General features: G+C 39.3%; 1 protein-coding gene across 18 annotated transcripts in view; it reads right to left on the bottom strand.

The window, feature by feature from the left end:
• The window catches only part of UBAP2 (ubiquitin associated protein 2), a 192,464-nt gene that overhangs the window by 117,931 nt on the left and 49,206 nt on the right, over nt 1–25,327 (bottom strand). For 10 of the 18 annotated variants that reach the window (XM_064403333.1, XM_064403331.1, XM_064403332.1 and 7 more), the window contains 14 exons: nt 24,911–24,970; nt 23,693–23,745; nt 19,081–19,148; nt 17,796–17,985; nt 16,924–17,137; nt 15,275–15,546; nt 14,109–14,287; nt 12,819–13,026; nt 11,598–11,637; nt 8,880–9,063; nt 6,302–6,368; nt 5,440–5,635; nt 4,097–4,188; nt 3,159–3,209 (listed from right to left, as the gene is read on the bottom strand). In XM_064403333.1, coding sequence (XP_064259403.1) covers nt 3,159–3,209; nt 4,097–4,188; nt 5,440–5,635; nt 6,302–6,368; nt 8,880–9,063; nt 11,598–11,637; nt 12,819–13,026; nt 14,109–14,287; nt 15,275–15,546; nt 16,924–17,137; nt 17,796–17,985; nt 19,081–19,148; nt 23,693–23,745; nt 24,911–24,970 — 1,874 coding nt within the window. The remainder of the gene's footprint in view (nt 1–3,158; nt 3,210–4,096; nt 4,189–5,439; nt 5,636–6,301; nt 6,369–8,879; nt 9,064–11,597; nt 11,638–12,818; nt 13,027–14,108; nt 14,288–15,274; nt 15,547–16,923; nt 17,138–17,795; nt 17,986–19,080; nt 19,149–23,692; nt 23,746–24,910; nt 24,971–25,327) is intronic. The other 8 variants (XM_064403339.1, XM_064403326.1, XM_064403336.1 and 5 more) reach the window with 6 other exon arrangements.

Here is a 25,327-nt window from a genome sequence, read left to right on the forward strand (position 1 = left end):
CAGCACACAAGCACAACAAGAAAAACGCCCGAAGGCTGCACAGCACTGCTGCACCTCATCTGCTTGATCCACACCGTGCTCCATCCATCCAATCCATGCCTCTCTGGCTCACACACAGCCATGCCATGCGGACACTGGCAAGCACTATGCACAAAGCCAAGTACACAAGGTCACTTTCCCTGCCCCTATCCACCACTGCTCTCTAGCCCTAACCATACAACAGCACCAAAACCGCCAAGCAGCCTCATTTTGCAACATGGAACGCCAAGCTCCCCGCTACCAATCACCTCTTTCTTTTCCATTGGCCTTCACAGAGTCTCCCGCAGAAGCAGCCGCATCTTCTTGCCTCACTCAGAGCTCAGCCTGACTGCTCCTTACTTCCTACACTCTTCTGCTTTTCCCTTTAGAAATATAGGGCTTAGAGTTCCCTTCTACCACTTCTTGCGAACTTCCGCTGAATGACGCCACCTTTCAGATACCATGCACTGGGGCCTAGCAACTCCATCTGACACTTCCCTCAGCACTCACGCACCAACCTCTTCATGTCCCGCCGACTAGTACACCTTCAGCTTGTTCAGATGCTCTCAAACTTCACCCTCTCCTGCAGCGGCCTGCTCATCCACATTCTTCGGGAACGGCTCCCAGTATTTGCCTTCCGCCACTTCGCCAGCGTGCCTGGACATCATTGACACGCAAGGCTACAAACACCCGCTGCTCTCCACAGCCTCTTTGCTCCAAAAGCCTAGAACCTTCCAGACCTGTCAAGCCCTACCAGCGACAATGCCACATGGGCTGCAACAACCGCACCGCATCCTTCAACTACTGCACCTGCATCCATTCAGCCTCTCCCACAGACATGGACAAAGGATTTTCTCTACATATTTATTGACTTCTGCCTTTTATTTATTTATCTATTTATTTATTTATTTATCCAAGTATTTATTTTTCTACTTTTTTACTTATTGATGCCACTGGAAATAATGACCTACCACAAAACACTTTGCACTGCCTCTCGTCTATCACTGCAACCACTCTTTGAGCCAGGGCGTAGCCACCTCTAGTCAACCCCTATATATAGCCCAGCTTGATATATATGCCTGAACATTCTCTGTTCTCTCTTCTTTATGGCACCTGACTAAGGAGGATCTTCCATTAACCTCTTTGGAGAAAGATCACTAGGTCTTAGATATTATCCCCACCATCATGTCTTGGGCCTGTCTTTCTTCACTAATTTGTAACCCCCTTCCCAATTTTTGTATCTGAAAGCATTATGGCAGGGAAGCACGGAGTTACTGCAGAAGTTCCACTAGAGGGCCACAAGCACAAACAGAGCATCAGAGCACCGCTGTTATGAAGATTGGTGACAGGTGTTATTTAAACTGAATATGAGAAGGCTCCAGGCAGACCTTACTTGAGCCTTTTAACATTTCCACAGCCCTTAGAAAAAAGAAGCAAACTGAATTTTGAACAGCTTTTGCAGTGACAGGCAATGGTCTACAGGAAATTTCTCTAAACCAAAAGAGAGTAATTTTATATGAGGCATTAGGGAGAAATTCTTTACTATGAGGATTGTGAGGCTCTGTAACAAGTCCAAGAGTTAGCCAGAGTACTACATCCCCGGAAGTGTTCAAGGCCCGACTGGATGGGGCTTTGTGTAATGTCATCCAGGAGAAGGTTTCCCTTCCCACGGCTAAGTTGCTTGCAACCAGATTACCTCTTTCAACATAAAACATTTTAAGACTCGTGTTGAAGTTTTGGAGGACAGTGGAACAAAAATGGGTACAGGGAAGAGTGTGAGTACAAAGCAGAAGTGTGATAGCACAGAAGGCACTCCCATTCCCCATCCTCCTATGCCACTTGGGAGATGAAGGTAGCGAAAATTCTGAGTGAAACTGAGTGCAGGAAAAAATGAGAGGTGAAGGGAAGGTGTTCTGTAGGTTTGGTTTTATTTCATTATCTACTTGCTAACTGCCCTGTTTTAATTGCTAATGAGTTAAACTAATTTCCCCAAGTTAAGCCTCTTCTGCCCATGACCACAACCAGGAAGTAACTTCTCCCTGTACTTATCTCACCCTCCATGCCTTTCAGGATGTATTTTCTCGCTTGACTAGATGAGGTGGGGAGTGATAGAGCACCTTGGTGGTCACCAGGCATCTAGCTGGTGTTACCACATTACAATATGTGTCTCCTGGCACTGCAACTTAAAATATTTTGCATCTTGTAGCCACAAAGATAATTCCAGGCATTTCAGTTGAAAGTTCTTCAAGTACCACAACCTTCTCTGGTAAAAGTCTTTATTCACATGCTCAACTTTGGAGTTTTTTTAATTCCGTGTCTGTAGTCTGATAGGGCTTTGTCTGAGTCAATCCTGTACTCACCTTCAAACCATCTGTCTCTGGCTGCTCCAAGCTCTGCATGGAATACCTGTTACTTATTTGGGCCTTACATTATGGCATTCATCCAGTCTTCTCAGATCACTGTTCACTGCTCCATTTCTGCCTCTACAGATACACTGCATCACTCTCGTATGTAACTGTTCTCAGCTACCTACTACCAAACCTTCTCTCCAAGTTCCTTACCCCACATTTTTGATAGGAAAATTCTTTATCATTTTGCAATCTAGATTGAGGCTCTTTTTGAATCTACCTGGGAGCTCAGCCTGTCTCATATGCCATTTCTATTCTGGATCCAGATAAGGAAAAAAAACTTTGTACACTCTCCCTCCTGCAGCTCACCTGCATTTGTTGCCACGATGCATAGGCAAACATCTATACTTATGACCACACCCAAAATCTCAAATACACCTGCTGGCTACCAACTTGTGTACTTGCTATTCAACCTTACCTCTTGGTAAAAGAAAATACTTAGGACTTCAACTAGATTAGACAAAATGTCATAATGTTGCTACAAAAATTAGACATTTCTCCACTCAGGAGCACAGAGCACACTTGTGCCTATTTAGAGATTTTGCAGCTGGACAAATGCATGATGCAACAGTTGCTCTGTATCAATTTACACAATTCTTGTACAAATTTCAAATGAAAGAATACAGAACATAAGAAAAAGCTTTTAACAATTTTTAAATGACTCAATTTATGTGGCACAAATGATCAACAGTGAAGACAACTTCTTTAAAATTAAGTAAGTTGTTCACTTACCATTGGCAGTCTGGATTGAAGCATCTGGAGATCATCATAACCATAAATCTGCTTAAAGACAGATAAAAATACTTAATTATAACACTTTTTTCTGATGCTGATCAGTATGGGGCTTTGAACTGAGTTTGACTTAAGCCCAGTCTGTGTTAAAGGTCTACAGCCATATGTCGCATTGTGCTATCATGGGGCACTGCAGCATTTCAAGGAGAGTAGAACCGAAGTTAAAAGGGCTTGTCACTCTGATGTTGTTTCCTGGTGACAACATCCTCTGAGGAGAGTTTGACTGTCCCATCTTCGACACAGTTTTCACAGACACATAATTCCTGAACCTATGAAAAATCTACCGGGCATTCACATTTGGGAGTAAGAACAACAGCCCTCTTTGCTGTAATCATTACTTCAAAGAGCATTAAGATTAAAGAGTTGATGACTTGACCACAACACAACCTCCTGGGTATCTCCTCACATTCAGTTTGATATAGAAAAGTTACTGATATAAATGTTCAGATTCAAAAAACAGATAACTAAAAATACATTGGTGCTGGTCAGACATCAAAAAGCTATGTGCAGTCTTTCGAATCATGACAGGACACATGGCACATTTCAGTCACTGCTATGGCAAATCCATTCCAGTAACACAAACCTAAAGCAGTCCAAATTTACTCAAAGGGCCTAAAACCTGTTAACACTGAAAACCACAGCCACACCTATGTTTAGCTTCGATAGCAGCCAGATTAGGTCTGTACCAAAAGCTCTGCAGTTTACAATCAACAGTAAGCCTCAAAGAACATCTGAAATATGTTCAGTAAGCATTTGAAACAAGACTTCCAGGTGTAACATGTGCCACCAGAAATGACTTGGCATAGACAGTAGCAGGTCTGGAGGGCCCACTTGCGCCAAGGGCTAAGAAATCGAAGAGAAACAATGAAACTGCTTACTGGGTAGGCAGGCAGAAGTCCTCCAGGTCCCACAATATACTGGTTATGCAACAAGGGTGGTACACCTTGGGGCAGGTTTGGGGGTGCTTTGCCTGTAGAATCAAAATACAGACACTTTAACAAGCCTTTAGAAAAGAAAAGGCTTCAGCATTGAGACAAGATAGCTCACGAGTTGCGGCAGCTGCACCATCTTAGATTACAAAGAGGAGATTTTGTGCCGTTTGATGAATATGCCCAAAATAGCCTGAAGAGTTTAACTATGCCTCAAGGGAGGGAAAGCACAGGCTAGTTTAGCCTGAAAACAGTCCTATCACAGAATAGCTTGAATTTGTAATTTACTTTGTCCAAGAGGATTACAAGAATTACAAGAATTATAAGATTACAAAACTTCTCTTTTGCTCAGTCCTCTCCTGAAGGCAAATTTAGAAATTGTTCTCAATCTGAGAGAGCAAATTCTCTCCTTTCATCTACTGCTCTGTCAATGCATTCCTTTTTATCACCAGCAATAGACTGGAAAGCACTAAATGTTGCCAGCTTTCTGTGGTTGACTTACTACAGCTAGGAATAGTGAAGAGAAGACTGAAATGGCTTCAGCTGCCTTCATGAAGCAGTGCTAGAAAGCAGAACAGTAAAAGAACAATGCACTTTGGCCAGTCCTAAGACACTTCATTTACAAGCAACAGAAACAAGAAATAATTCTGTAACTAAGCCTGATCTTAGTAATATGTCACTCACTTCTCTCTATAAGACTTCCTTTTAGCAGTTCAGGATCACCAGAGAAGAAAGAGAATTTAGCATCACTTCCACCTCAGTGCAAGAAGCCTCCCAGCCCTCCTTCTCCATGGACCCTCCTTCTGAAGTGCTATTTGCTGTGCAATGACCCAGACATTTCCTTCCTTTCTGTGGAAGTGGCAGTAGGGATGTGACACATGATAATGAGGACACTGCAGTATATTTTGATACTGCCAAATGAATTCAAGTCACAGAACAGCCTGAAACTAAAGCTTGTGTGAACTCATAGTCAGGAGCTGATCACAGCTTGGAACACAAACTGGGTGAATTTTCTATCCCAAAACTTCCCAAGTCAGAACTGCTCTGATGTGTATTTATAAAGCTCTTCGGGGATGGAATGTGCTATATAAATGCCACATAACACCCTAACAAATATTTCAAATACATAGAACCAGGCAACTTTATTTCGTAAACCAGCAAATACAGCATGCTGGAAATGTCAGTGAACAGTGTGGACTTCTTAGCGTTGTTATGGCAGGTGAGATGCTCAACTGACAGCCCTGCTGACTGAAATCCTCTGTCTATCCACGTGATCTGTCAAAATTGCCAACCTGAAGACACTAAGGGAGCTGCCCGTGTGGTAGCAGCTGGTATAGACACACTGGAAACACTCAGGCCAAGGCTGTTTGTAGTGTTCATACTGCTTGCCATGCTGACAACCGAGGAGGTGGTGCTAGTGGCTGAGGTTGAAGCAGTTGAAAAGGTTGTTGAGGGCTGGAGCGAAGTTGTGTTCTCAATACTAGTGTGCTAGAAAAGGAGACAAAAAGAATGAGGATCACAGAGCAAATAAACCACAGGGGAAGATGCTGGGAAAAAGGGAAAAATAAAAGAAAACAACAACAAAAACTTCTAAAGTAACAGCAGCACATGCAAAAGATATGCATTACCTATGTACCAAGCAAGCAACTAAGTTGCACACTTATGAAGCTTTTGTGATTTAAAGAAAATTATTGTATGAAAGCTAAATGCAAATTGCTATGTCACAAAATCATAATACTGTAACTCAAACGTAACATGTATCATTCCATCACCTGCATTTTGTCAGCTAACCTCTCCAGTACAGAGTGCTAACAGTCCACATTTTGGAGACATTTCAGACTGCCTGAAATTTGTTTTGTTTTGTAATAAACTAGTTATAAGCAATTTTTTTTCTATTTCATTCCCCCTAGCTGGCACGACAATTTCCCTCAGTTGTGTGACTGGCGAGTCTCACAGCTATTCCTGATCTAGTACAAATCACAAGTGGTAATCACTTTTCCCCCACTAGAGGGCTTAGAGTCCTTCTTCCCTGAAGTAACACTCTTCTTTTGGTTCTTGGGGTACTGGGACACATCCAATTTTTAAGAGATGGTCCTAATGATGAGATAAACTGACTATCTACCAAGCACTTGCTTAAATACTAATAGGACTTACCACATGTGATGTGCCTGAAGACAACACTGAGGCAGGAGAGAGGCTGGTCTGATGATTGGAAAGGGAGCTGGAAGGAAATTGTAAAGAATTTATAAAATTAATTTTCCCTTTTTAACAAATACAGATATGCAGTGGGGCATTAGTTAAAAATTAAAATTCTACGTGTGTGCACACCTATATTAACCAAGTAGTTAAAGAAAAATTACATGTAAGAGTGTATGTACACATACACATACACACAGAGAAATGTGTATGTGTCTGTATGAATACAGACACCTCTACAGGCACTTTTCCTTTTAATTAGTACCCTACTACCTTTTAGTGAAAAAAACTAAGTGCAGAGTCACTTTTATTAACAATCTAAAACATCTAAAACACCATTTGTTTGTATTTTTCAATTTACTATATCTTTAGAAAAACTACAGTTGCTTCAGGAATCAAATAGCGGTGACTCCATGACACATGAAGTCCAAAATCAAAACAAGGTTCACACAAGCACAAGCCTGGTTTCTCCTTCTTTCTCTGCTGCTGCTTACCATGTGGGACAGGTTTAAAGTGAGGCAGTGCTGTGGTTTGACTCACTGTGTTGTTTCTCACATTTTGAGTTGCATAACATTAACTCAACCAATTAAAACTGCAGGGTACTTGCCCCATAATTCATCCAGAGATCTTCAAATGTCTTCCTGAAAGATGACTGAAACTGTCATTTGAACATTTAAACTGACAAGTTATACCTCATATTCAAGGTCAAGAATGTAACCTACTGTATATAGTATGCAATAAACTCAACCAACATAGAACAAAAGTAACTAAAATGAAGATATAAAACATGTGTATAGATTGGCACTAAAAAAAACCCCTCCTTATTAAATAAGAAGCAGGAGAGATCCTAACAGCAAAATTAGTTTAGTGCTGTCAATGGAAATAGCCACAAGAAAAGACAGTTTTCATACCAAAGCTGACAGCTTCATAACATGACCTAATTTAAGGGCAAACACTTCTAGTAGCTCTTCAAGCCACGGGCCCAGAATAAACTTTTGCAGTTTTCTAGATTAACTTTCAGAACTGTCCCCCTTCTGCAGGAATTGGAACAATGTCACTTCAAGCAGCAAGGAAAAAGTTAAGAGTTTTATACCACTCCCTCACCCACTCTTCCCAGCTCTTTTGATAAGTCTTAATTCACTCTCTGACCTATGATAGAGACAGAGACAACAGCCATCAGCTCTACCAAGTCAGACACATTTGGGTTTCAGGCATCCCAATGATGGCTGAAACTTTGTCCAACAGCATTGAACTCCAATTGAAATTTCCATCCATTTATACAGCTTTTCAACAAACCGTTGTGGGGAAATGGGACTAATGTAAAGGGAATAGCTCTTGTTTGACATATTTACTATTTTATTCAACAAAAAAATACTAGAGTGTTAAAAAAAATAAACTATGTCCTAGCTGTGAAACAGGACAAAAACTCCCTGATATTCCAAATCAGTTTCTTGTATTAACAAACAGAGTACAAAGGTAGGTATCAAAAATGTAACTCAATCAAATACAGCTTCAGGATTGTCACCTTGATGCCATTTTCAGGCTTCCCTAAAACCAGAGGCCAGACAAAATTAAGAGAATAAAAAGATCATTCTAATTATTGAAGGGCCTTCAGGTACATGAGTAGATGAAGCCTTCCCAGGGGCTACACCCAGACATGGATAACCAGTCATGAGTTTTCATACTTTAGTAAGTTTGATCCATTTGCATACTGGCAGTTAATCTTTCAATTACAGCTTTAGGTAATGAAGTCATTTCACCCCATGTTAGCTTCCCATCAGCTCACTTTTCTTTATACTTTCCAGGGTCTGAGATAGTAGGGTGTCCTTGAGTCCCAGACCTACAGAGGAATTGTTCTGTCTAACCAAAAGGAGCTAATACTTTATATGGATTTTAAAGTTTACACTAAAGAATTGCAGGATTACAAGTAAATGAAAAATATAAAAGCTAAAATCCTAAGGCATCAACCTGACTGAGGATGTAACAGGCATTCAGAAAAACAAAGAGACAGTCCAAATGAGCTGAATTGTGCTAGATGCACTTCCAGGAACATCAAAGTGATATTTTTAAATATTTAAGGAAATATCTTAGAAAAAGAAAACACACACAGTTTCCCTGTGAAGTTATATCTGGGTTTTAATTTTAAGAAATACAAATGAGACTACGTTATTTCAAATTGGCCATGTAGTAAACTGTTAAAGAATAGTTTCAAACATATAACACTGAACAAAAACAGCAGGTACAAAGTAGGAAAAATAAACTGGGGGAATCAATTTAGCTGATTTAACTAGCATGATTGAAGCAAACCTCTTGGAACACAAAGTTGTATATGTATCATGAAAGCTTGAGGGCAGCAGCTGCTCTGCCATTAGAACGCAGCCCAGAGCTGCCTTCTGTTCTCCTCTGAATCTCTCCCCTAATTCTGGTTCACATCAGAAAAGGCACCCCTGGTGCCTGGCAGCCCCATATGGAACCACCTTTACACCTGTTCTACCCTCAAAACTGACCTCCTCAGTTTACCACAACTCTACCGTACCTGCTCAGCTGGGAGAGCGAGCTGCTGGCCAGATCACTGGACTGAGGCAAGCTGGGCAATGCTGCCACGTGCTGCGATGCCGAAGGCAGAAGCGAGGCCGTGGTAGACACCACACTGGGCAGAGAACCAGCAGAAGGTAGCGAGGGAGAAGGCTCTGTCTTAGGTGCTGCAACTGATGAAATAGCTGCAACAAGTTAAAAAGAGGCATTTAGATTAAAAAATCAGCATACTTGACCTCTCAGCCCAGATGGCAGGAACACAGTAGCATTCTCCCCTTGGTCTGCAAAATTCTGACCATTAAGAACTGGTAACCATGTCAAGGAATTTGGCTATGAAGAAAAATTCAAACACAACTGAACTATCATTTTTTCCCTTTAAGCTCTCTACTTATAATAAATTTACAGTTATCACTGCTACACATGTAGTAAACAACTGCCTTCTGCACTTCACCTGCCTCCATCTGGATTACTAACTTACATTCACAAGTCATTCTAAAATTTCTTGATTTTGGTTCAGCAAACACAAGTAATTTCTGCCTTTTCAAGGCACTGTACAAATCCAGTTTCACCTACAGCCCTGCTTCTTCATTCAGACCAACACAGCACTGGTGGGGATGGAGACTGAGATTGCTGGAGTACAGGGGTAGGCAACTTATCACGTTGGTATATTCAGTCAAAAGTGTACTGCAGTAGAATGAAAAAAGCTACAATGAAAGGCCAGAATTGAGCACAGCATTAAGCATTTTTTATGGCTAAGGAGCTGTCAAATATTGACTCACTTTACTTAGATAATAAAAACTGTTAGGTTTTATCTTACACATTTTAGGCTACACAGACAAAAACTTGTTTATAGGATCACTATACTGTATTAAGATGCCTGAAAATTCCATTGCCCAATATGATTCCCAGCTATTTCACTTATTTCTACTCCTACAAAAATAACAAAGAATTAGAAACACTCACTCACCAATAAAACTCAGAAAAGAGTTGAGCCCTACCTTCTGCTGGGCCATGTTCCCACACCACACCAGGGACCACTACCCAGTGGATTATCGTTAACTTGTAATGTATGTGAAGACACTTCCAGATAAGTCATCAAACAAAAATTAAATACATACTTGGAAGTTATATATTAGAGTTTGTTCACTTTATGGATTTTATTTCCTAGCTAAATGACCCAAGTCAGGTTGTTGGGTTGCAATGCAAACAGGAATTAAAAGGTCCTGGCCTTGGCAATAAGTATGGCCTCTGAGAGAAGGAAATCCAACTGACAAACATGGTTATGAAGGCAGTAACTATATCACCTAATAACTCCTGGTAAAACTCATATTAAAAAGGAGTAAATAACATTTAAAACTCCCAATATATTAAGAGCAGGATTCCCTCAACACAAGGGACAGAATCACCATCTTAAGATTCCCTACAAGATGCCTTTACTGAATGCAATTTGCAAGACAAAGAAAACCAGGAGACAAGTAGGATGGTCAGGAGTAAAATTCAGTCATACTTTGAATTAAGGATTTAGGAAGCTTGAGATCTGGATATTAAAGAAGAACAGCAAAGAAGAGAGATGAACAACTAAGAACATTACAGTACATACAGAAAGGAGAAAGTACTTATAAAAGTTAAGACAAATTCAAAATCATTTGGATGCATAAAATAGACTCAATGGAAGAAAAAAGCAGAAATGCTCTCAAAGGAGAACTGGCATAGGAAAAGAGACTAGTAAAGCCATTACAGAATACAAAAGTAATAGGAATACTCAGATCTTTGTTTTCTGCAGAAAAAAAGACAGGTTCTGTAGTGAATTTCATAAACTGTTTGTTAACTCTGTACACAACGCTAGAAAAGCTCTTGTGTTGAAAAGCTGTCTTTGTATACTTGGAGCACATACACTCCTGCTACTTTAAATTCAAATTGGCACTAACAAAACACTGTCCCACTAATGGCCTATCTGAAGACATGTTTAAGAGGAGGTTAGACCTAAAATGAGGTGTTGGAATTCCAAAAGATTTTAATTCACGCTGCAGTCCTTGAGAACTCGCATGGAGCAGCACAAAGATCAGAAGAGCAAATACTATACTTTAATTATTTTAACTCCACATAGAGAGCTGCAGGCCTGGTACAGGTCCACGCTACATTAGAAACAGGCCAAGATGAAGAAACTAATGCTTATAACACAGTCAATACTGAAGTACTGTTTGCAAGGTATTAAAAAACTCAGAAGAGAAAATGTGTTTCTCACATTTATTCCCACAGGCTTCTAACAGGGCAGAGGTAGAATTATACCTAGTGAGAGGTGCACTCAAAGAATGTGACTTCATTTCACTACAGCTAAATGCTATTTTCAGCTTCCCAAGTCAGAACTGGAAGAACTGCTAAAAAAATTCGTATTTATTTCTAATTTTGCTTTTTTATTTTACATTAAATGATTTCTGACATGTAAATTCAAAAGGAAAAACAACAGCAAAGCAGCTTCTCCAATTCTAAGGTTGTTTAGGTTTGTGGATTTAATAGACCTGCCTTCATATTTCAACTGTAGTCAAGAAGCAAGCAGCATTTTTTGCGAGCACAAATGAAGTCAAATGGGTCAGCCATAAATTAGTCATGGAGAACAATATAAAACCTTAAACCCAATGTCACTGATACGCCTGTGTGCACAGCAAGTAGCAAGGAATGAACAGAAAGTCCTGTGCTCAACCAAGCTTTGAAAACTTACTGTCAAGTGTTGCCTGTGTCCTAACACCACTGTGCCCGTTCTGTAAACAAAGAAGAAATGAATTAACAAATAATCTTAAAGGTATATTAAATGCTTAGACTGAATCACACATTGAACATGCTTCATGCAAAATTCTATATTCATACTAAATTGAACAAGGCAGAAAATTAAATTTTTACTGCCTTTAAAAAAACTACATCATTAAGTTGTCTCGAGTGCAAGGTGTCCTGAACACAGAGAAACCCATACACTGCCCATAATACACCCATTAGCAGCAAACCTTCCCATGTACTGTATATAACATAAACTTCAGGTTCACACCAATATGAAAGAAGGAATTGCATTAACATATAGGAAATGGTTGTGCTTTTGATCTAATGTAACTCACAATTTTAACTATCCAAGTTACACAGAGACGCCAATTTTTTTCCATTGAAAGATAAGACTTGAGAAGCACCAGTTGTTTTTTGGATAACGCTGGAGTACAGAAGTGGATAGTCTATGCTTGATCCTCACCAGTACATACGAGCTAGTGCAGAAGACAAGTGTGACTGAGCCAACACATAACAAAGGCCAGAAGTAAATAAACTTACAAACTCTCACAAGTTCCTAAAACATTCAATAAACTCAGTTCTTTTAAAACAAACCTACATTCCATATACAAAGACAGTGGGTGTGTCTGAATCTCCCAAGGGATTCTTTGTCCTATATTAGACCTCTCCTTATGCTTATTAAAATAACACATGAAACTAATTCCCACTGGTGTTTAAATACAACAGAAAAGTAATACTGGAGGGGCCAAGAAAAAAATTGGATTCATTTGCTAGGTGTCATGTAAATTTAGTAAAGAAAATGCATTTGTAAAGAAACTGTCAAGTTATTAGTTATGGCAAAATATCATAACTAAAATTTACATACAGAGACAGTTCCTTAGCTTCAGGGAAGGAAACTCAAGTAGAATTTTAAGTGTTACTAAGAAAAAAAGGTCAAAAGACAAGTTAAGATGTCAAGACCCACAAACTCAGATGCTCTAATATCTCAAATACAGTACTACCAAAAATGACTACACACCAGGAAAAGCAGAAACAAGTAAGAGGGTGGGCTTGGGAACCAAAAATACCACTTGGCTTGGTTACAGCATTAATGTATGAGGGGAATACAAACTTAACACAGGTAAGAGTATTCCCCCTTTTCTAGGTCCTGTTTCTGTAACAAACTCACCGTAACTGCAACAGGGGTTGGTTCAGACAGAGCCATGGAGCTTTGGTACGCTATCCTGCTATGCACAGAAGTCTGGTCATAGGAGGAAGTTGTTACTGGGCTAGTGCTCTGGGATGAGCAGGTCAGACTGGAAGAGCTGATGGCAGAGGTTGTGTAGGTGGAGTCCTGTACTGTATTGGATATTGGCAAAGAGGTATTCAAAGGATCACTGGAAAAAAAGAATTATTTATCATCTTTGTAAGTATTTAAAATACCTTCATGAAAATATCAGCTTCTATATAGCTATCTAGAACCACTTACACACACAGAAAAATCTACATTATTTATATTAGAAAAATCTAAGAATGTAAAAAAAATTATAATATTGCTTTGGTTGTTACTAATCACTGCTTCAAAACATCAGCTGCACATTCACCTTCCTCGTTCCAGCCCAAACAAGACAAGAATTTACACACAAGCACTTTCCAGTCATGTTATTTCCGCCTTTTCCAAGGATAAATTAATGATCATAATCTTTCTTTTTTAAACAAGAAGAATTGATGAAGTCTGGCATATGATGAATAACAACAATAGGATTCTTTTTACAATTGAATTCTAATGTTACAGAATGAATTATACAAAGAGCTAAAAAAATACTTTAAAACATGCAGGAATGTTTTATTTTCCACTTAATTTAAATATTACGGATAAAACTAAAAGTTATGTGGAAGTTCATTTCTATTAATATTTCTGAATTAACTTCAGGAAGCTTTTTACTGAGGCCGATTTTTCAATGAGTAAGGAACTAAAACTGTTTATTCGTACACTGGCACTTATCATTGGCTGTTGTAGCATTTCAGTAAGAGCTTCTGTGTACAGAATGCCTAACTTCTTTTCCCGTTTTTTCATCTGGTAGGAGCATCAGATCTGTAACCTGGTGCCAATCTACTAACTAACACACATATATGGTACAAAGGTCAACTCTGCTGGGTCAGATGGAGAAAAACATGGGTAGTGAGGAACAAATCCCCAAAACAATTGAAAATCAGGACAATTTAACATGAAAAAGAAATTCTATAAAGGTTAGCTTATTAAAAGGTTATTTATATTCATGTCATCTCCAGCTTTACATCTACCCATCCAGGGAGATTTTGATAATTATTAGAGTAGAAATTTATCATTTAAGATACAGTCGACAGAAAACAAACCATATTATTTTCTCCTTTTATTACATTGTAACCCTGTTGTGATGTTTTTGGCTCAAACTTGATCCCCCACAAGAACACCTGAGAATGCAGGAGGGCAACTCACACATACTTTACAGATTTTGAATATAAGCTATTGTTGGTCGCCTGGTTGGTATTCTCACTGCTTGAAGTTGATCCAAACTCTGGGAGTGTAGGCTCTGATCCAAACTCAAGAGCTCCAAACTGAACATTTAACCCTGTCATGTCCGCTGACCCAGGCATCTCCACAGCAGAGGCAGGAATCTTAAAGGAAGAAAAGAAGCCATAACTCCTTTGCATGCATCTGCAATTTGAAATTAATCCACCGATTCTGCTCTAATCTGGAGCTGAAGGAGTAAACCATACTATTCCACAATAACAAAGTATCATCTTTGTACACCCCTTCCCCCTCTACCAATTTTCATATTGTGGCTACTAAATCAATCTAAAAATCACTCAGCAACAGCCATTTTCCATACAGAGCACCCAGCTAGCTGCTTGCAAAAGATACCACCACAACACTTTGGACCTAATAACTATCCAGCTTAGTACATCCTGCTACACAGATAAGAAATATACCAAGATCTTTTCTCTTCTTCTCCCTAGCAATTTACATAAAACATTTACCAAATCAAATCATAGAATCATTAAGGTTGGACAAGAACATTAAGATCAAGTCCAACTACTAAAGCCAGCACTACCAAACCATGTCTCTAAGCACCATGTCTTCACATCTTTCAAACAGTTCCAGGGATGGTAACTCCCTCACTTACCTGGGCAGCCTGCTCCAGTGATTGACAACCTCCTCAGTGATGACATTTTTCCTAATATCCAATTTAAACCTTCCCTAGTGCAACTTGAGGCTGTTTACTCTTGTCTCCTCAGTTGTTACCTTGGAGAAGAGACCAATCTCCACCTGGCTACACCCTCATTTCTAGAGAGTGATCAGGTTTCCCCTGAGCCTCCTTTTCTTCAGGCTGAGCCTCTGCAGCTCTCTCAGCTGCTCTGACCTGTGCTCCAGACCTTCCCCAGCTCTGTTCCCTTCTCTGGACATGCTCCAGCACCTCAACACCTTCCTTGTATTAGGGACCCAAAACTGCACAGAGGATTTGAGGTGCAGCCTCACCCAGTAAGTGCCCACCAGTACAGGGAGACAATTCACTGCCCTGGTCCTGCTGGCTGTGCCACTGCTGACACAAGTTTTTGTGGTTTTTAAGTTTACTAATGACAAGCTATCACTCAATTACTCACCTTGGATGCTGGAGTTATCCTCCTTTTTGGTGGTTTTATCTGTTTCTGATGGGTTTGATGAACAGTCACTGCCTGGTTATCCATAGAGATAGTGGGGAGCTGTAATATTTTGCTAACAGCTGTAGAGGTGTCCACTGGTGATGGCTCTCGGAGTTTTACTTGGGAGGTGGATGACTCCAGCCCAGGAGGAGGAACAGGAACCACCTGCATTTGTTGCTGTCGCTGTGTCAGCTGGCTCAGAACTGGAGATGGCTCAGGCTGGGATTTAAAGTCTGGTCAGTGTTGGAAAAAAAGAAATACCAAAATTAAAGCACTGAGTTCTACTCTTTATGTTATAATCCAAGTGATGCTTAATAGTTATGATTCTATAGCATTTGCAAGTCTTTTCAGACATCACAGAGGTTTCACATGGACAATAGTTGATACATATACTTCAAATAAACAGCTGTGGCCAAGTATTATTTAGTTTTTTCCAAAAATGTGAAAACAAACCTATCTACACAGTCACAATATTATCACACACAAGTCCTCAAAAACTGTTACAGATTATTTTAATCAAACACTTCAAGTTTCACTGTAATTAACTGTGCTCATAAAGTGATCACTTCCAACAGGTAAAGAGTTGTTGAAATTTAGGGGTATTATGAGTTAGGATTCCCTTCCCCTGCAAAGAAGAAGATTAAAAAAAAAATAGGAAGTCTTCTACCATCTCATAATAGCTAAGAATCAAAGAGATGCTGGACATGAATAGGTTTTTTTCCCAGTCTTCCTTTTGATACTTTTTAGATGCTGAAAGCCAAGAGATGACCTAAAGCACTGGTCAACCACCACAGAGACCTCCAGCATCTTCATTGTGAAGGGGTTTTTATTCAGTTGGTGAAGTCCATTAGAAAGCATTAAAATGTATATAATTTTTTTTTTTTAATTTCTGCGTGTCAAAGATAGTAATTGCTACCAATGGCTGCTTATCTACACATAAACATACACACATGAGAGACACAAGTGAGGATACTGCTAGGAACAACACTACAGGAAAGTTTCTGTCATTCTCACTGTTGCTACTATTTCACCCATTTACAAGAAAAATTCATACAATTATAAATATACAAAACAAGTAACCCAAACCCTTCACAGCACACTACGGACAGAACACTGAGGCGTGATGCACATTATGAAGAAATTACAAAGTGCTCATTCAAAATTCATGTAATGATTAGAAGAGAGAATTTGGGAAAAAACAAAATACAAGTACACAAATTTACACTCAGCTAAAAGCAGCATAGTAAAATAAAAATAAGTATTTTCCAGTATCTGTTGAAAAACAGTCACCATCAAAGTTCCATGTAAATATTTAAACACACTAAATCAAAGATGTCACTACCTGGAAGGCTCAATAACTTTAAACATGTAATGACATCTAGAGATAGGCTTAAGCTTAACAAAACTCAGTTTATTATATACTTGTGATATTTATTGCCAGCAAATAAACATAACACTTAAAATGTTGCAAGTAATTGTATTACTAGGATTAATTTTTTCTAAAAAGTCTTTAATTAATTAAAGTAACTTTAAACTATCATTGGCATTACGGAATCTTACTGGCTAATATAAGGAGAAAAAGAAGAACCAAGAAGTGTTAAAGCACTTACCAAACTGACTGAGGACTGAGGACTGAGTACTAGGTGGCTTTAGATCCCAGGATGACGCAGCAACTGTGCTAGTGGTGGCAGAACTGCTATTAGTTTGTTGAGAGGTAAACTGACCCAATCCTGGTGATTTCAATTGGTCCAAGATTTGGGAACCAGTAGAATTTGACAATTTAGAAGATCTGAGCTCTCCAAAGCCAGAACAAAGAACTGCCGACTACCAAAAGACAAAGAAGAAAAGGGGAAGGAGTGCAGTTAATATTTTAACTAATAATTGAACACAATCATAGGGTCAATGCCTACAGCTGCTGTCTGGCAGCAAAATCTTTTCAGACCCAGATTACTAGCAAATGACCAGTAAAAACTTCCACCACTGTAATCACAATAATAATAACTTCTTGAATCTATGCATCTTAAAATATCATAGATTTACTAATAGTTGGACCAATTTTTAGAGAATAAACACCTCATCTCACACTCTCAAAAATGACTCAGAAATAGGTATGCTTCCACAGAAGCAGTTGAATATGTGCTTGGAAATAATGCATCCATTTTCTGGTCTAGAACTCTTAACTGTAAACAAATTATTTTATCCTACATCAGCAAGCAATGAGCACATCTGCTCTCTAATCAAAAATTAATATAACTACTTCATGTAAATGCATAAATAACCAACCAGCAAAATGAATAAAGTAATGGGGGGGGGGGGGGGGAGGGCACCGAAAGGAAAGAAAGATATTCTTAATTTTCATTTTTCAGCAAATACTAAACATCTCATGAAATGACCAGCGCTGCAAAAGTTGTTTAACCCAAAATATTTACTCATGAACAACATTTAGAAAAGAAAATATTTAGAAAGCATAAGGTAGTTTTACCAGACTTTGAGGAGAATAAGAGTTTACAGCACTGGAGCTGCCTGTTCCTGATGCCATCTGGGTGCTGTGCTGAGAATTTGTGAATACTAAGGCTTGGCCAAAGGTCTGCTGCTGGGGAGACTCAAATGAGTTGCCTTCTGTCTCTTGGGTAGATGTCACTGGCTTTTGAAGCAGTGTCACCAAATCAATGCTGTAAGACAAAGTGAAACTTGGCTGGAATGAACACAGTGATTAAACTTCACTAACACTGGGGAAAGCACTAGCAATACTAAAGCTGCCATCCCAGCAACAGAATTATTACTGATTAGCAGTCTTTTCAAATGTTTTTTTGTCTATCATACAAAAGATAGAGAAGGGAACTTTTTACTAGTAAGTAACAAACAAAAAAATCCCAACCCAATTTGAGTGGATGAACTAAAACATAATCTGAGAGACATCCACTGGAAAAACAGAAAAAAACCACATGAATATACTACCTTTAAGAAATAAATATAAATTATATACCATACTACCTTTAAGAAATAAATATAAATTATATACCACGTGACACCATGCCTCATGCAAATCACATCCATACTATATGGAAAATTTTTCTGCAGTACAGCAGAAACAGGGCATTTGGAACCATTGGCCTATCGAGTTTTCAGATCTCATGCTATCCAACTACCAAAGCCTTCACCACTATCTTTAACGTGCTCTCCAGGAACATGAAGCTAATGGAAGCAGCTGATTCCTCATCATCACCAGCAAGGCATTTGAAGACAAAGGCAAGCAAATGAAGGCAGCAACTGACCTATTTTTGGTTCTTGATCTTGACCCTCTATCATCAGTAAAGGCTTGTAACTGTGATGTTCACCAGGAAATTCATCTTTTGTCAATGCAAGCTTTCATTTAATACATCTGTCAAAGCACTACATTGTGAATACTTTCTGCATCTACAAAGACAGGCTTTCCATTTTCTGGACACTAAAGCCAGAGGTTCCTTTTCAACAGCAAAAAAATTTTTCTTCCCTGCTACTTTTCTTCCTGCCTGTAAGCAGTCCTGATGCAGAAGATGTGTTATGCTCACACATTTGATAAGTTTGTCTCCACTTTCCCAGTCAAAAACATGTAACTCAGGAACTCACCGAAACAAAAACTTGCAAGCAGGGCTTTTTCAATTTTTACATGAGTTTGACCAATCTCTGACAGACATTTTATTCAATATTTTATGTGTGCAAGCTAACATTGCTTAATCAAGGAGAAGGTTTTTAAAGTACAGGGAAAACATGAAAGAAGAGCTTACCTTTGCCCAGGAGCCACATGATTTTCAGCTGGAACAGAAGACGCAGTGAAGACTTTTGTTTCAGAAAGCTGAAAAAGAGATGGGGGAAGAATTTCATATGGTCACATTTCCCTCCTGCAACATCTGCAGAAATTCCATTTTGGTCATGCATTTTCAAGATAAAAGTAAAGACAAACTACCATTACAAACAGCTAATCTGAAGCTCTGCTTAAAAAGACAAAAACATCTAGTCAAACTTCAGTAAAATCTTCTCCACAGAATCAAGTACCTATTTAATTAGAGGGTTGGGTTAGGAAATTTGACCTACTGACAACAGCATAGAACTGTATACCAATGTAACTACCTCAGCTTGGGAAACAGTTTAACTGAAACACACCAGTAGAAAGTAATTAATGTGAAAGCCATTCTACCGACAACGTGCAGACAATTTATGACACTACAGAGCAACTCTGACAAATCTTGTTGCACAAGGGTAACACATTGCACTGCTCCCACTCATTCCATGTATCCTTGCATCTGACATTCCAGCTCCCACCACCAGCAGCACCCACCAGAGGCAGGTAAGTACAGGTAAGTTCAGTGAACCAGCATTCATGGTTCCTTCTTGGCAGCTCTGTTAGGAGAGGCATTGACGTCTTTAACTGAGTGCTCTGAGAGCTCGAGCTGGGAAACTGTAATAAAATGAGAGCCATGGTGACGCTCAGGGAACAAGTCAGACCACCCACAGAGGAAAGCTGCACTAGTTTCACCATGCTGTTACAATACAGAGAGAGACTTGCACAGGCACCTGGAGAAGCAGAGCTGGCTGGGACTATGGGGGAAAACAGGTTTTTTTGGGGTTTTTTTAGCCACATGGTTGGATTTCTAACATTTTTTCTCCTTTAAAGAGTAGTAGATGAACAGCTACAACAGCAACTTCCTAGGGCTAATTTCTATTGACAGGAGTACTTGCAAACTAGAATAGATCTTAAGCCAGTACAGGTTAGGTTTAGCGAGACAGAGCTATGCACGTACAATGTTCGTATTTTAAATTTATTTTTTTAAAAATCAACCTTCATTCCTTTAGTAGCCTTGTCTTTGACTGAAGAATAATCGAACTATGCAAAAGAATACCTTTAGAATGTGCCATTTGATACAGCTCTGTAAAGAATGATACATTTTTAACTGCATACATTTCTAGCAGTTTTAAGGACATCATGGGCCTGAGCCGATTTAATTTGCCATCCCACAGGCACCTCTACTGAGAGCATATGTATCCCCGAATCTGGACATCTGACAGGGGTCTCCAATAAAACACTGTTGATTTAAGAAGGGCACAGAAGAGCTGACTGGGAGCAAATCACCACTCAGAGGCAGAGTAGAGGTATCTCACATACTCTCACAGCACCCTCTTGCAAGAAGCACATGAGACCATGAAGATATCAGTCCTAACACAGTTCCTCCCTCCATTTCTCCCCCCCACCCTTGCTGCCAACACAATGCACTTTAATCCCTCATTTCTGGATCACTTGTCCTAAGATGAATGCTGACAGTCCACAACTCTGTGTACTGACCAAAACAAAGAAAGAACATTCCACTTAAGTACATTTCAGTTAAAAAGGCTGTTCCTCTATTGTTCAGCACTTTCCTCACTATGTATTTTATTTTAGAGCAATGCATACTGTACTTTCTGGGCTATTATGATATTCCTGCATTACATGGCACAAGGAGGTCAGCTAATGACACAAGCAGCACTCTATGGTCTGCAATCCCTTGGTTAAATATTAAATTCTTTTTAATGTCAACAGTTTCTTACACTCACATAATCCAGGAAAAGACTAACCATGGACAAACACTGATGAAATTCAGCAAATTAAGGAGACTGAGGATGCTTGTGACAATGCAAATGCATGCTTGATGTGTGAGAGAATAAATGTTCTCTATAGATGAACCAGCATGCAAACAGAAGTCACCAGCTACCAGCTCAGTTACATTGAGATTTACACTACAACCTGTGGCAAACTCACTGCCAAAAGGTCCAATCAAGTACTTAATTCAGTACTCTGCAGGGATTATGGCAATCGTCAAAACACATATTTCGTGCTGTGGCAGCTGAAAAGTTTTATTACCAGATGTATTTAGTATTTCTCAGAAGTAGTATTTTCAGCTCCCAATCAAGCCATTATGCTTGCTGCACACTACACTCACAAATCGTTCACTGAGGCTCTGGAATTTTCCCAGAACTGAACGAATGGTTGTGAGCCATTTGTCGGTGTTGGCCTCACAGGGGTATGTCCTCCATCTGCAGTGAAATGCCCGTGCTTTCCAGCTCCTGTTCCTATGATAAAATCATTCTCCAATCACCAAACAGGCAATACACTTGACAACTAGCTATCAGCTCCTAAAGAAATACAGGAATGGTGAGGAGAAGAGGAAAATATACTTCAGCATCCTCACAAAAATTCAACACCAACAAGTCAGAAATTTAAAAAAAGCTTATTACTGTTTTGGTATGATGTAGTGAGGGTAAAGAAATTGAAACAACTTCTCATGCTGCTTCCTGGTAAATAAACCACTCTCAACAAAACACACTCTTTTTTTTCCCTTTCCTTTTTAAAAAAGTGCAGTTGTGGTTTCAAATAAAAACTAGCATTACCAACACTTTACAGAAAACGTTTGCCATTACCCACTTTCCAGCAATTTGTATTTATTCTATTTCTTTCCTTTGGAATAGTTACTATCATTAAACTTTACCTTCTTTTAAGAGCAAAATCCAGAGCCTCCTAAAGTACCTCAATATTTGTCTAGTCCTTCATTGTTTAAAGTCCTGAATATCCCTTTAACAAAACACAACCTCCTATTTTCACTGCAAGAAGTTTCCGTTCTATTTAATAGCACCTTGACAACCTATTATACTTGCTTAATACTCACTGCAAGAGATAAGGACCAGACAGGACTATTAGGTCACAAAGACCTAATTGTTCTTGGGTCAAATAATGTTAAATGTCACTCACTTGCTTATAACTTGTATCTGACTAGAGGACACATTTAAAGAGAAATATTCTTTAGAAAAACACCTGGTCTTTCCCTGCAGCCAGTAAATATATCAGCTTTCTTGGTTCTTTTAATCAATAGTCATACCACTAGAACTGTTTGTTACACACTTAAATGCATGGATCCATTTTCCAGACACAGGTTCCTACCACACCTCTGCGAGAGTAAAACCAGAGTCCACCATATGCTCCTAAAGTAACCCTTTCAGATTCCTTAAACTAAAATCTCCCTTCTCAAGGATCTTTTATCAGACATTTCAGCTACAATACACAATTTTTCATCTGTAAAAGCAATGAGGAATTTGATTTGGTACTTAAGAATCAAATTCAGGAACATCCACATACAGAAACATAACTCAAGAATGACTAAGAGATGGGGAAGAGTGCCAACAGGCAAAAATACTACAATAGGAAATTTTTTAATACACCATCAGCTCATGCTGAGCTGTTGTTTTTCCATCATCCACTACAATCCTGAAAACTTTTGAGTTGATGCTTTCCAGACACCAGGCTCTCATTCTGAAGGTGTGTATTTATTCCTATAAAACAAATGCATACTTGGCTAAATAAAAGTATTTTTCATTGGAACTGTTCAAGTCTTGCAGAGGTCCAAATCTCGCCACACGACTGGCTTACTTTCAAATGTTATTCCAATACCTTCTGTATTTTACAAAAATTTTATTCAGCAATTACTTTAGTTTTACTTCCCAATCATTGATCAAGGCACTAGTTGGCATCTGGCCCCAGACTGGGAGGACTAATAGCCTTCCTACAAAAGCCCATATTCAATAAGGGTCCTACTGTAACAGATTTGCCAAAATTTGCAAGGCAGATTTCAATACACTAAAATGTTTTGTAACAGAATGCAATTATTTTTAGAACACAAGATATAACATATTTTTCCCTTTTTTTTTGTGCATGTTTTGGGCTAATGTATCTGCATCTTGACATTTCATTCACTATTTCTGAATATTAGCTAACAAATAACTTTCTTCTCGTTTATATGGATTTTTACATGATCTAAAATGAATAAAAATTAACAATGGGTTAGAGATTTCAAAATTCATTTGCAAATTATTCAGCTCTAGTAACTAATTAAAACAAATTCTATCTGTAGTCAGCATTGTTCAACACCCTTCCCTACCAAGAAACGCTGTATTGTACCAGCATCAAACAGGGGTGAGAATACCCCATAGATTTCTACCATTTTTAGCCCTTAGTCCACCTTTAGCACACACTGAGGAAACAAAGACAGGTCTAAAATATGTCAGCTTTTGATGACATTAACTGATATGAAAATCCTAGGAATGTAAGAATTTCTTTCAATTCTCTCAAAATATACATCCCTATCATTAGGTAAGGATGGAGTTTCCATATCAGTTACATGAAACATTCACACATTTCCAGGACAAACACTGACATTCCACCTTGCAGGAGGAGGCAAAAGGGATGACTTATTTTCACTCTACTGAAAATAAACTTGAAATAATCGGTTACTTCAAATATTTAGTTTCTGAAAACAACACAAACTCTTTAGAGAATAAATAATCAATTGGTATATCCAGCCAGTTTGGACTTACATCTTCATTCCAGTCTTCTGCTGTCCATTCTTCTATTGAGTTCTTCCATGCTCCTATTATAATAGAGAAAGAAAGAAAGAAGGTACAAATTAAAGGCACAACACTGTGTTTCAATCCTTCTGCTTTACAACACAAAGCAAGGAGACGGAAGTTGGAAACATATTTGGAAACATGGTTGGAAGCTCTAGGAAACTGGTCTGCAGAATTAAAATTTTGGGAGGGAAACACCACCACTCCTCCCCCTTGCCCCTGATTTCTGATTTCAGACATTTCTTAGTCACGTGGGTACTGGACTCAACTTGCATGAACACACATCTGCACCCACTGATCAATCCCAAACATTGGAAGAACTTCCTCCTATGGGTCCAACGGCAGTGAGAGGTTACTCAACCCTCCCACAGGATCCTTTAGTTTCACACACAAATTCACACAGAACAAAACACAATCACCAACACCTGCTCCAAGACCCACAATCCTACTTTCAACACATTCAATTTCAAGACCCAAGCTATGCCTGTGGAGACTACTTTCCAACCTGTTAATTCACTCTTCAGAGTAGCACAACTCCAATTCCTTCCCCTGAGAGAGTAATTTATTTTAGAACATAAATAATTCTTACAATGGTAACAGGATAGTCTTGAAATTTCCACTGTAGCCAAAAAACACTTCCTGTAACTTGTGGCAGACTGGATTTGGCAAACTCTGGAGTACAGTGAAGCATGCACAAATAGGAAAATGAAAGAAACCAATCCTATGGATGCAAAAACCCAACCCCTTCTATAGGAAACAGCAGGTACAGACATGCAAGAGCAATAAAGGGACTGTAGGCCTTGACCACCGGCAGCAGTACAAGGAAGGTTATTCCAACAACCAGAGCCTTTGTGTAAACTGTGCAACCATGAGCAAAGAAAACACCAGCACCAAAGGCAGTGCCGCCAGCACCCTGGATCAAGTACAAAGCAAAGAGACTGCTGCTTCAATCATCTCCTTTCATTTAACCAGGAAGTGGTCTGAGACACATTAATTCAGAAACAAGCCCCCCAAAGACAGTGTCAAAGCCACCTGGTACTAATGCCAGAGGAGCATTGGTGCTTCCTCTCGTACCCCATGACACCACAGTGGTTTTGGCAGACGAGAGTTGAGCGGCGCCAGTCCTGTCAGGCAAACGGGATGACCATGGAGGTTACACACAGTGGGGGGAAGAGATGGGAACTATACCTTGGAATCCAAAATTATTGGGCAGGTCCTGAGCAAGGTAACATCCGCTCTGTGTGGGCTCTGTGGAGCAATACAGAGTTGCCTGAAACATCTCATGCTCACATTTCAGCAAAAGGCCCCTACCCAGGGAGGATGTTTTTATGAATAACCATATCCTGTAGCAAAACTATTACAATGCCTCAAATTTCTAGAGTAATCCACACATTTCTACAGAAATTTTGAAAAGGAGGAAAAGCCCAATGATCAGCAGCTTTTAGAGGAACTGTTGATTTTCTTTCCCTTCCCCTCACCAGCACAGAATCCCTTCCCCAGTATTTCTTCTTTGAAGAAGAAATCAAAGTATTTGCCCTACTTGTATTTATCTCTATAAGCCAGTGCCAAGGTCTGTCTCTAGAAACAAGCCTTGCACTGACACCA

The sequence above is a fragment of the Passer domesticus genome, chromosome Z, assembly GCF_036417665.1.
Source record: "Passer domesticus isolate bPasDom1 chromosome Z, bPasDom1.hap1, whole genome shotgun sequence".
In the NCBI taxonomy this organism is placed as follows: domain Eukaryota; kingdom Metazoa; phylum Chordata; class Aves; order Passeriformes; family Passeridae; genus Passer; species Passer domesticus.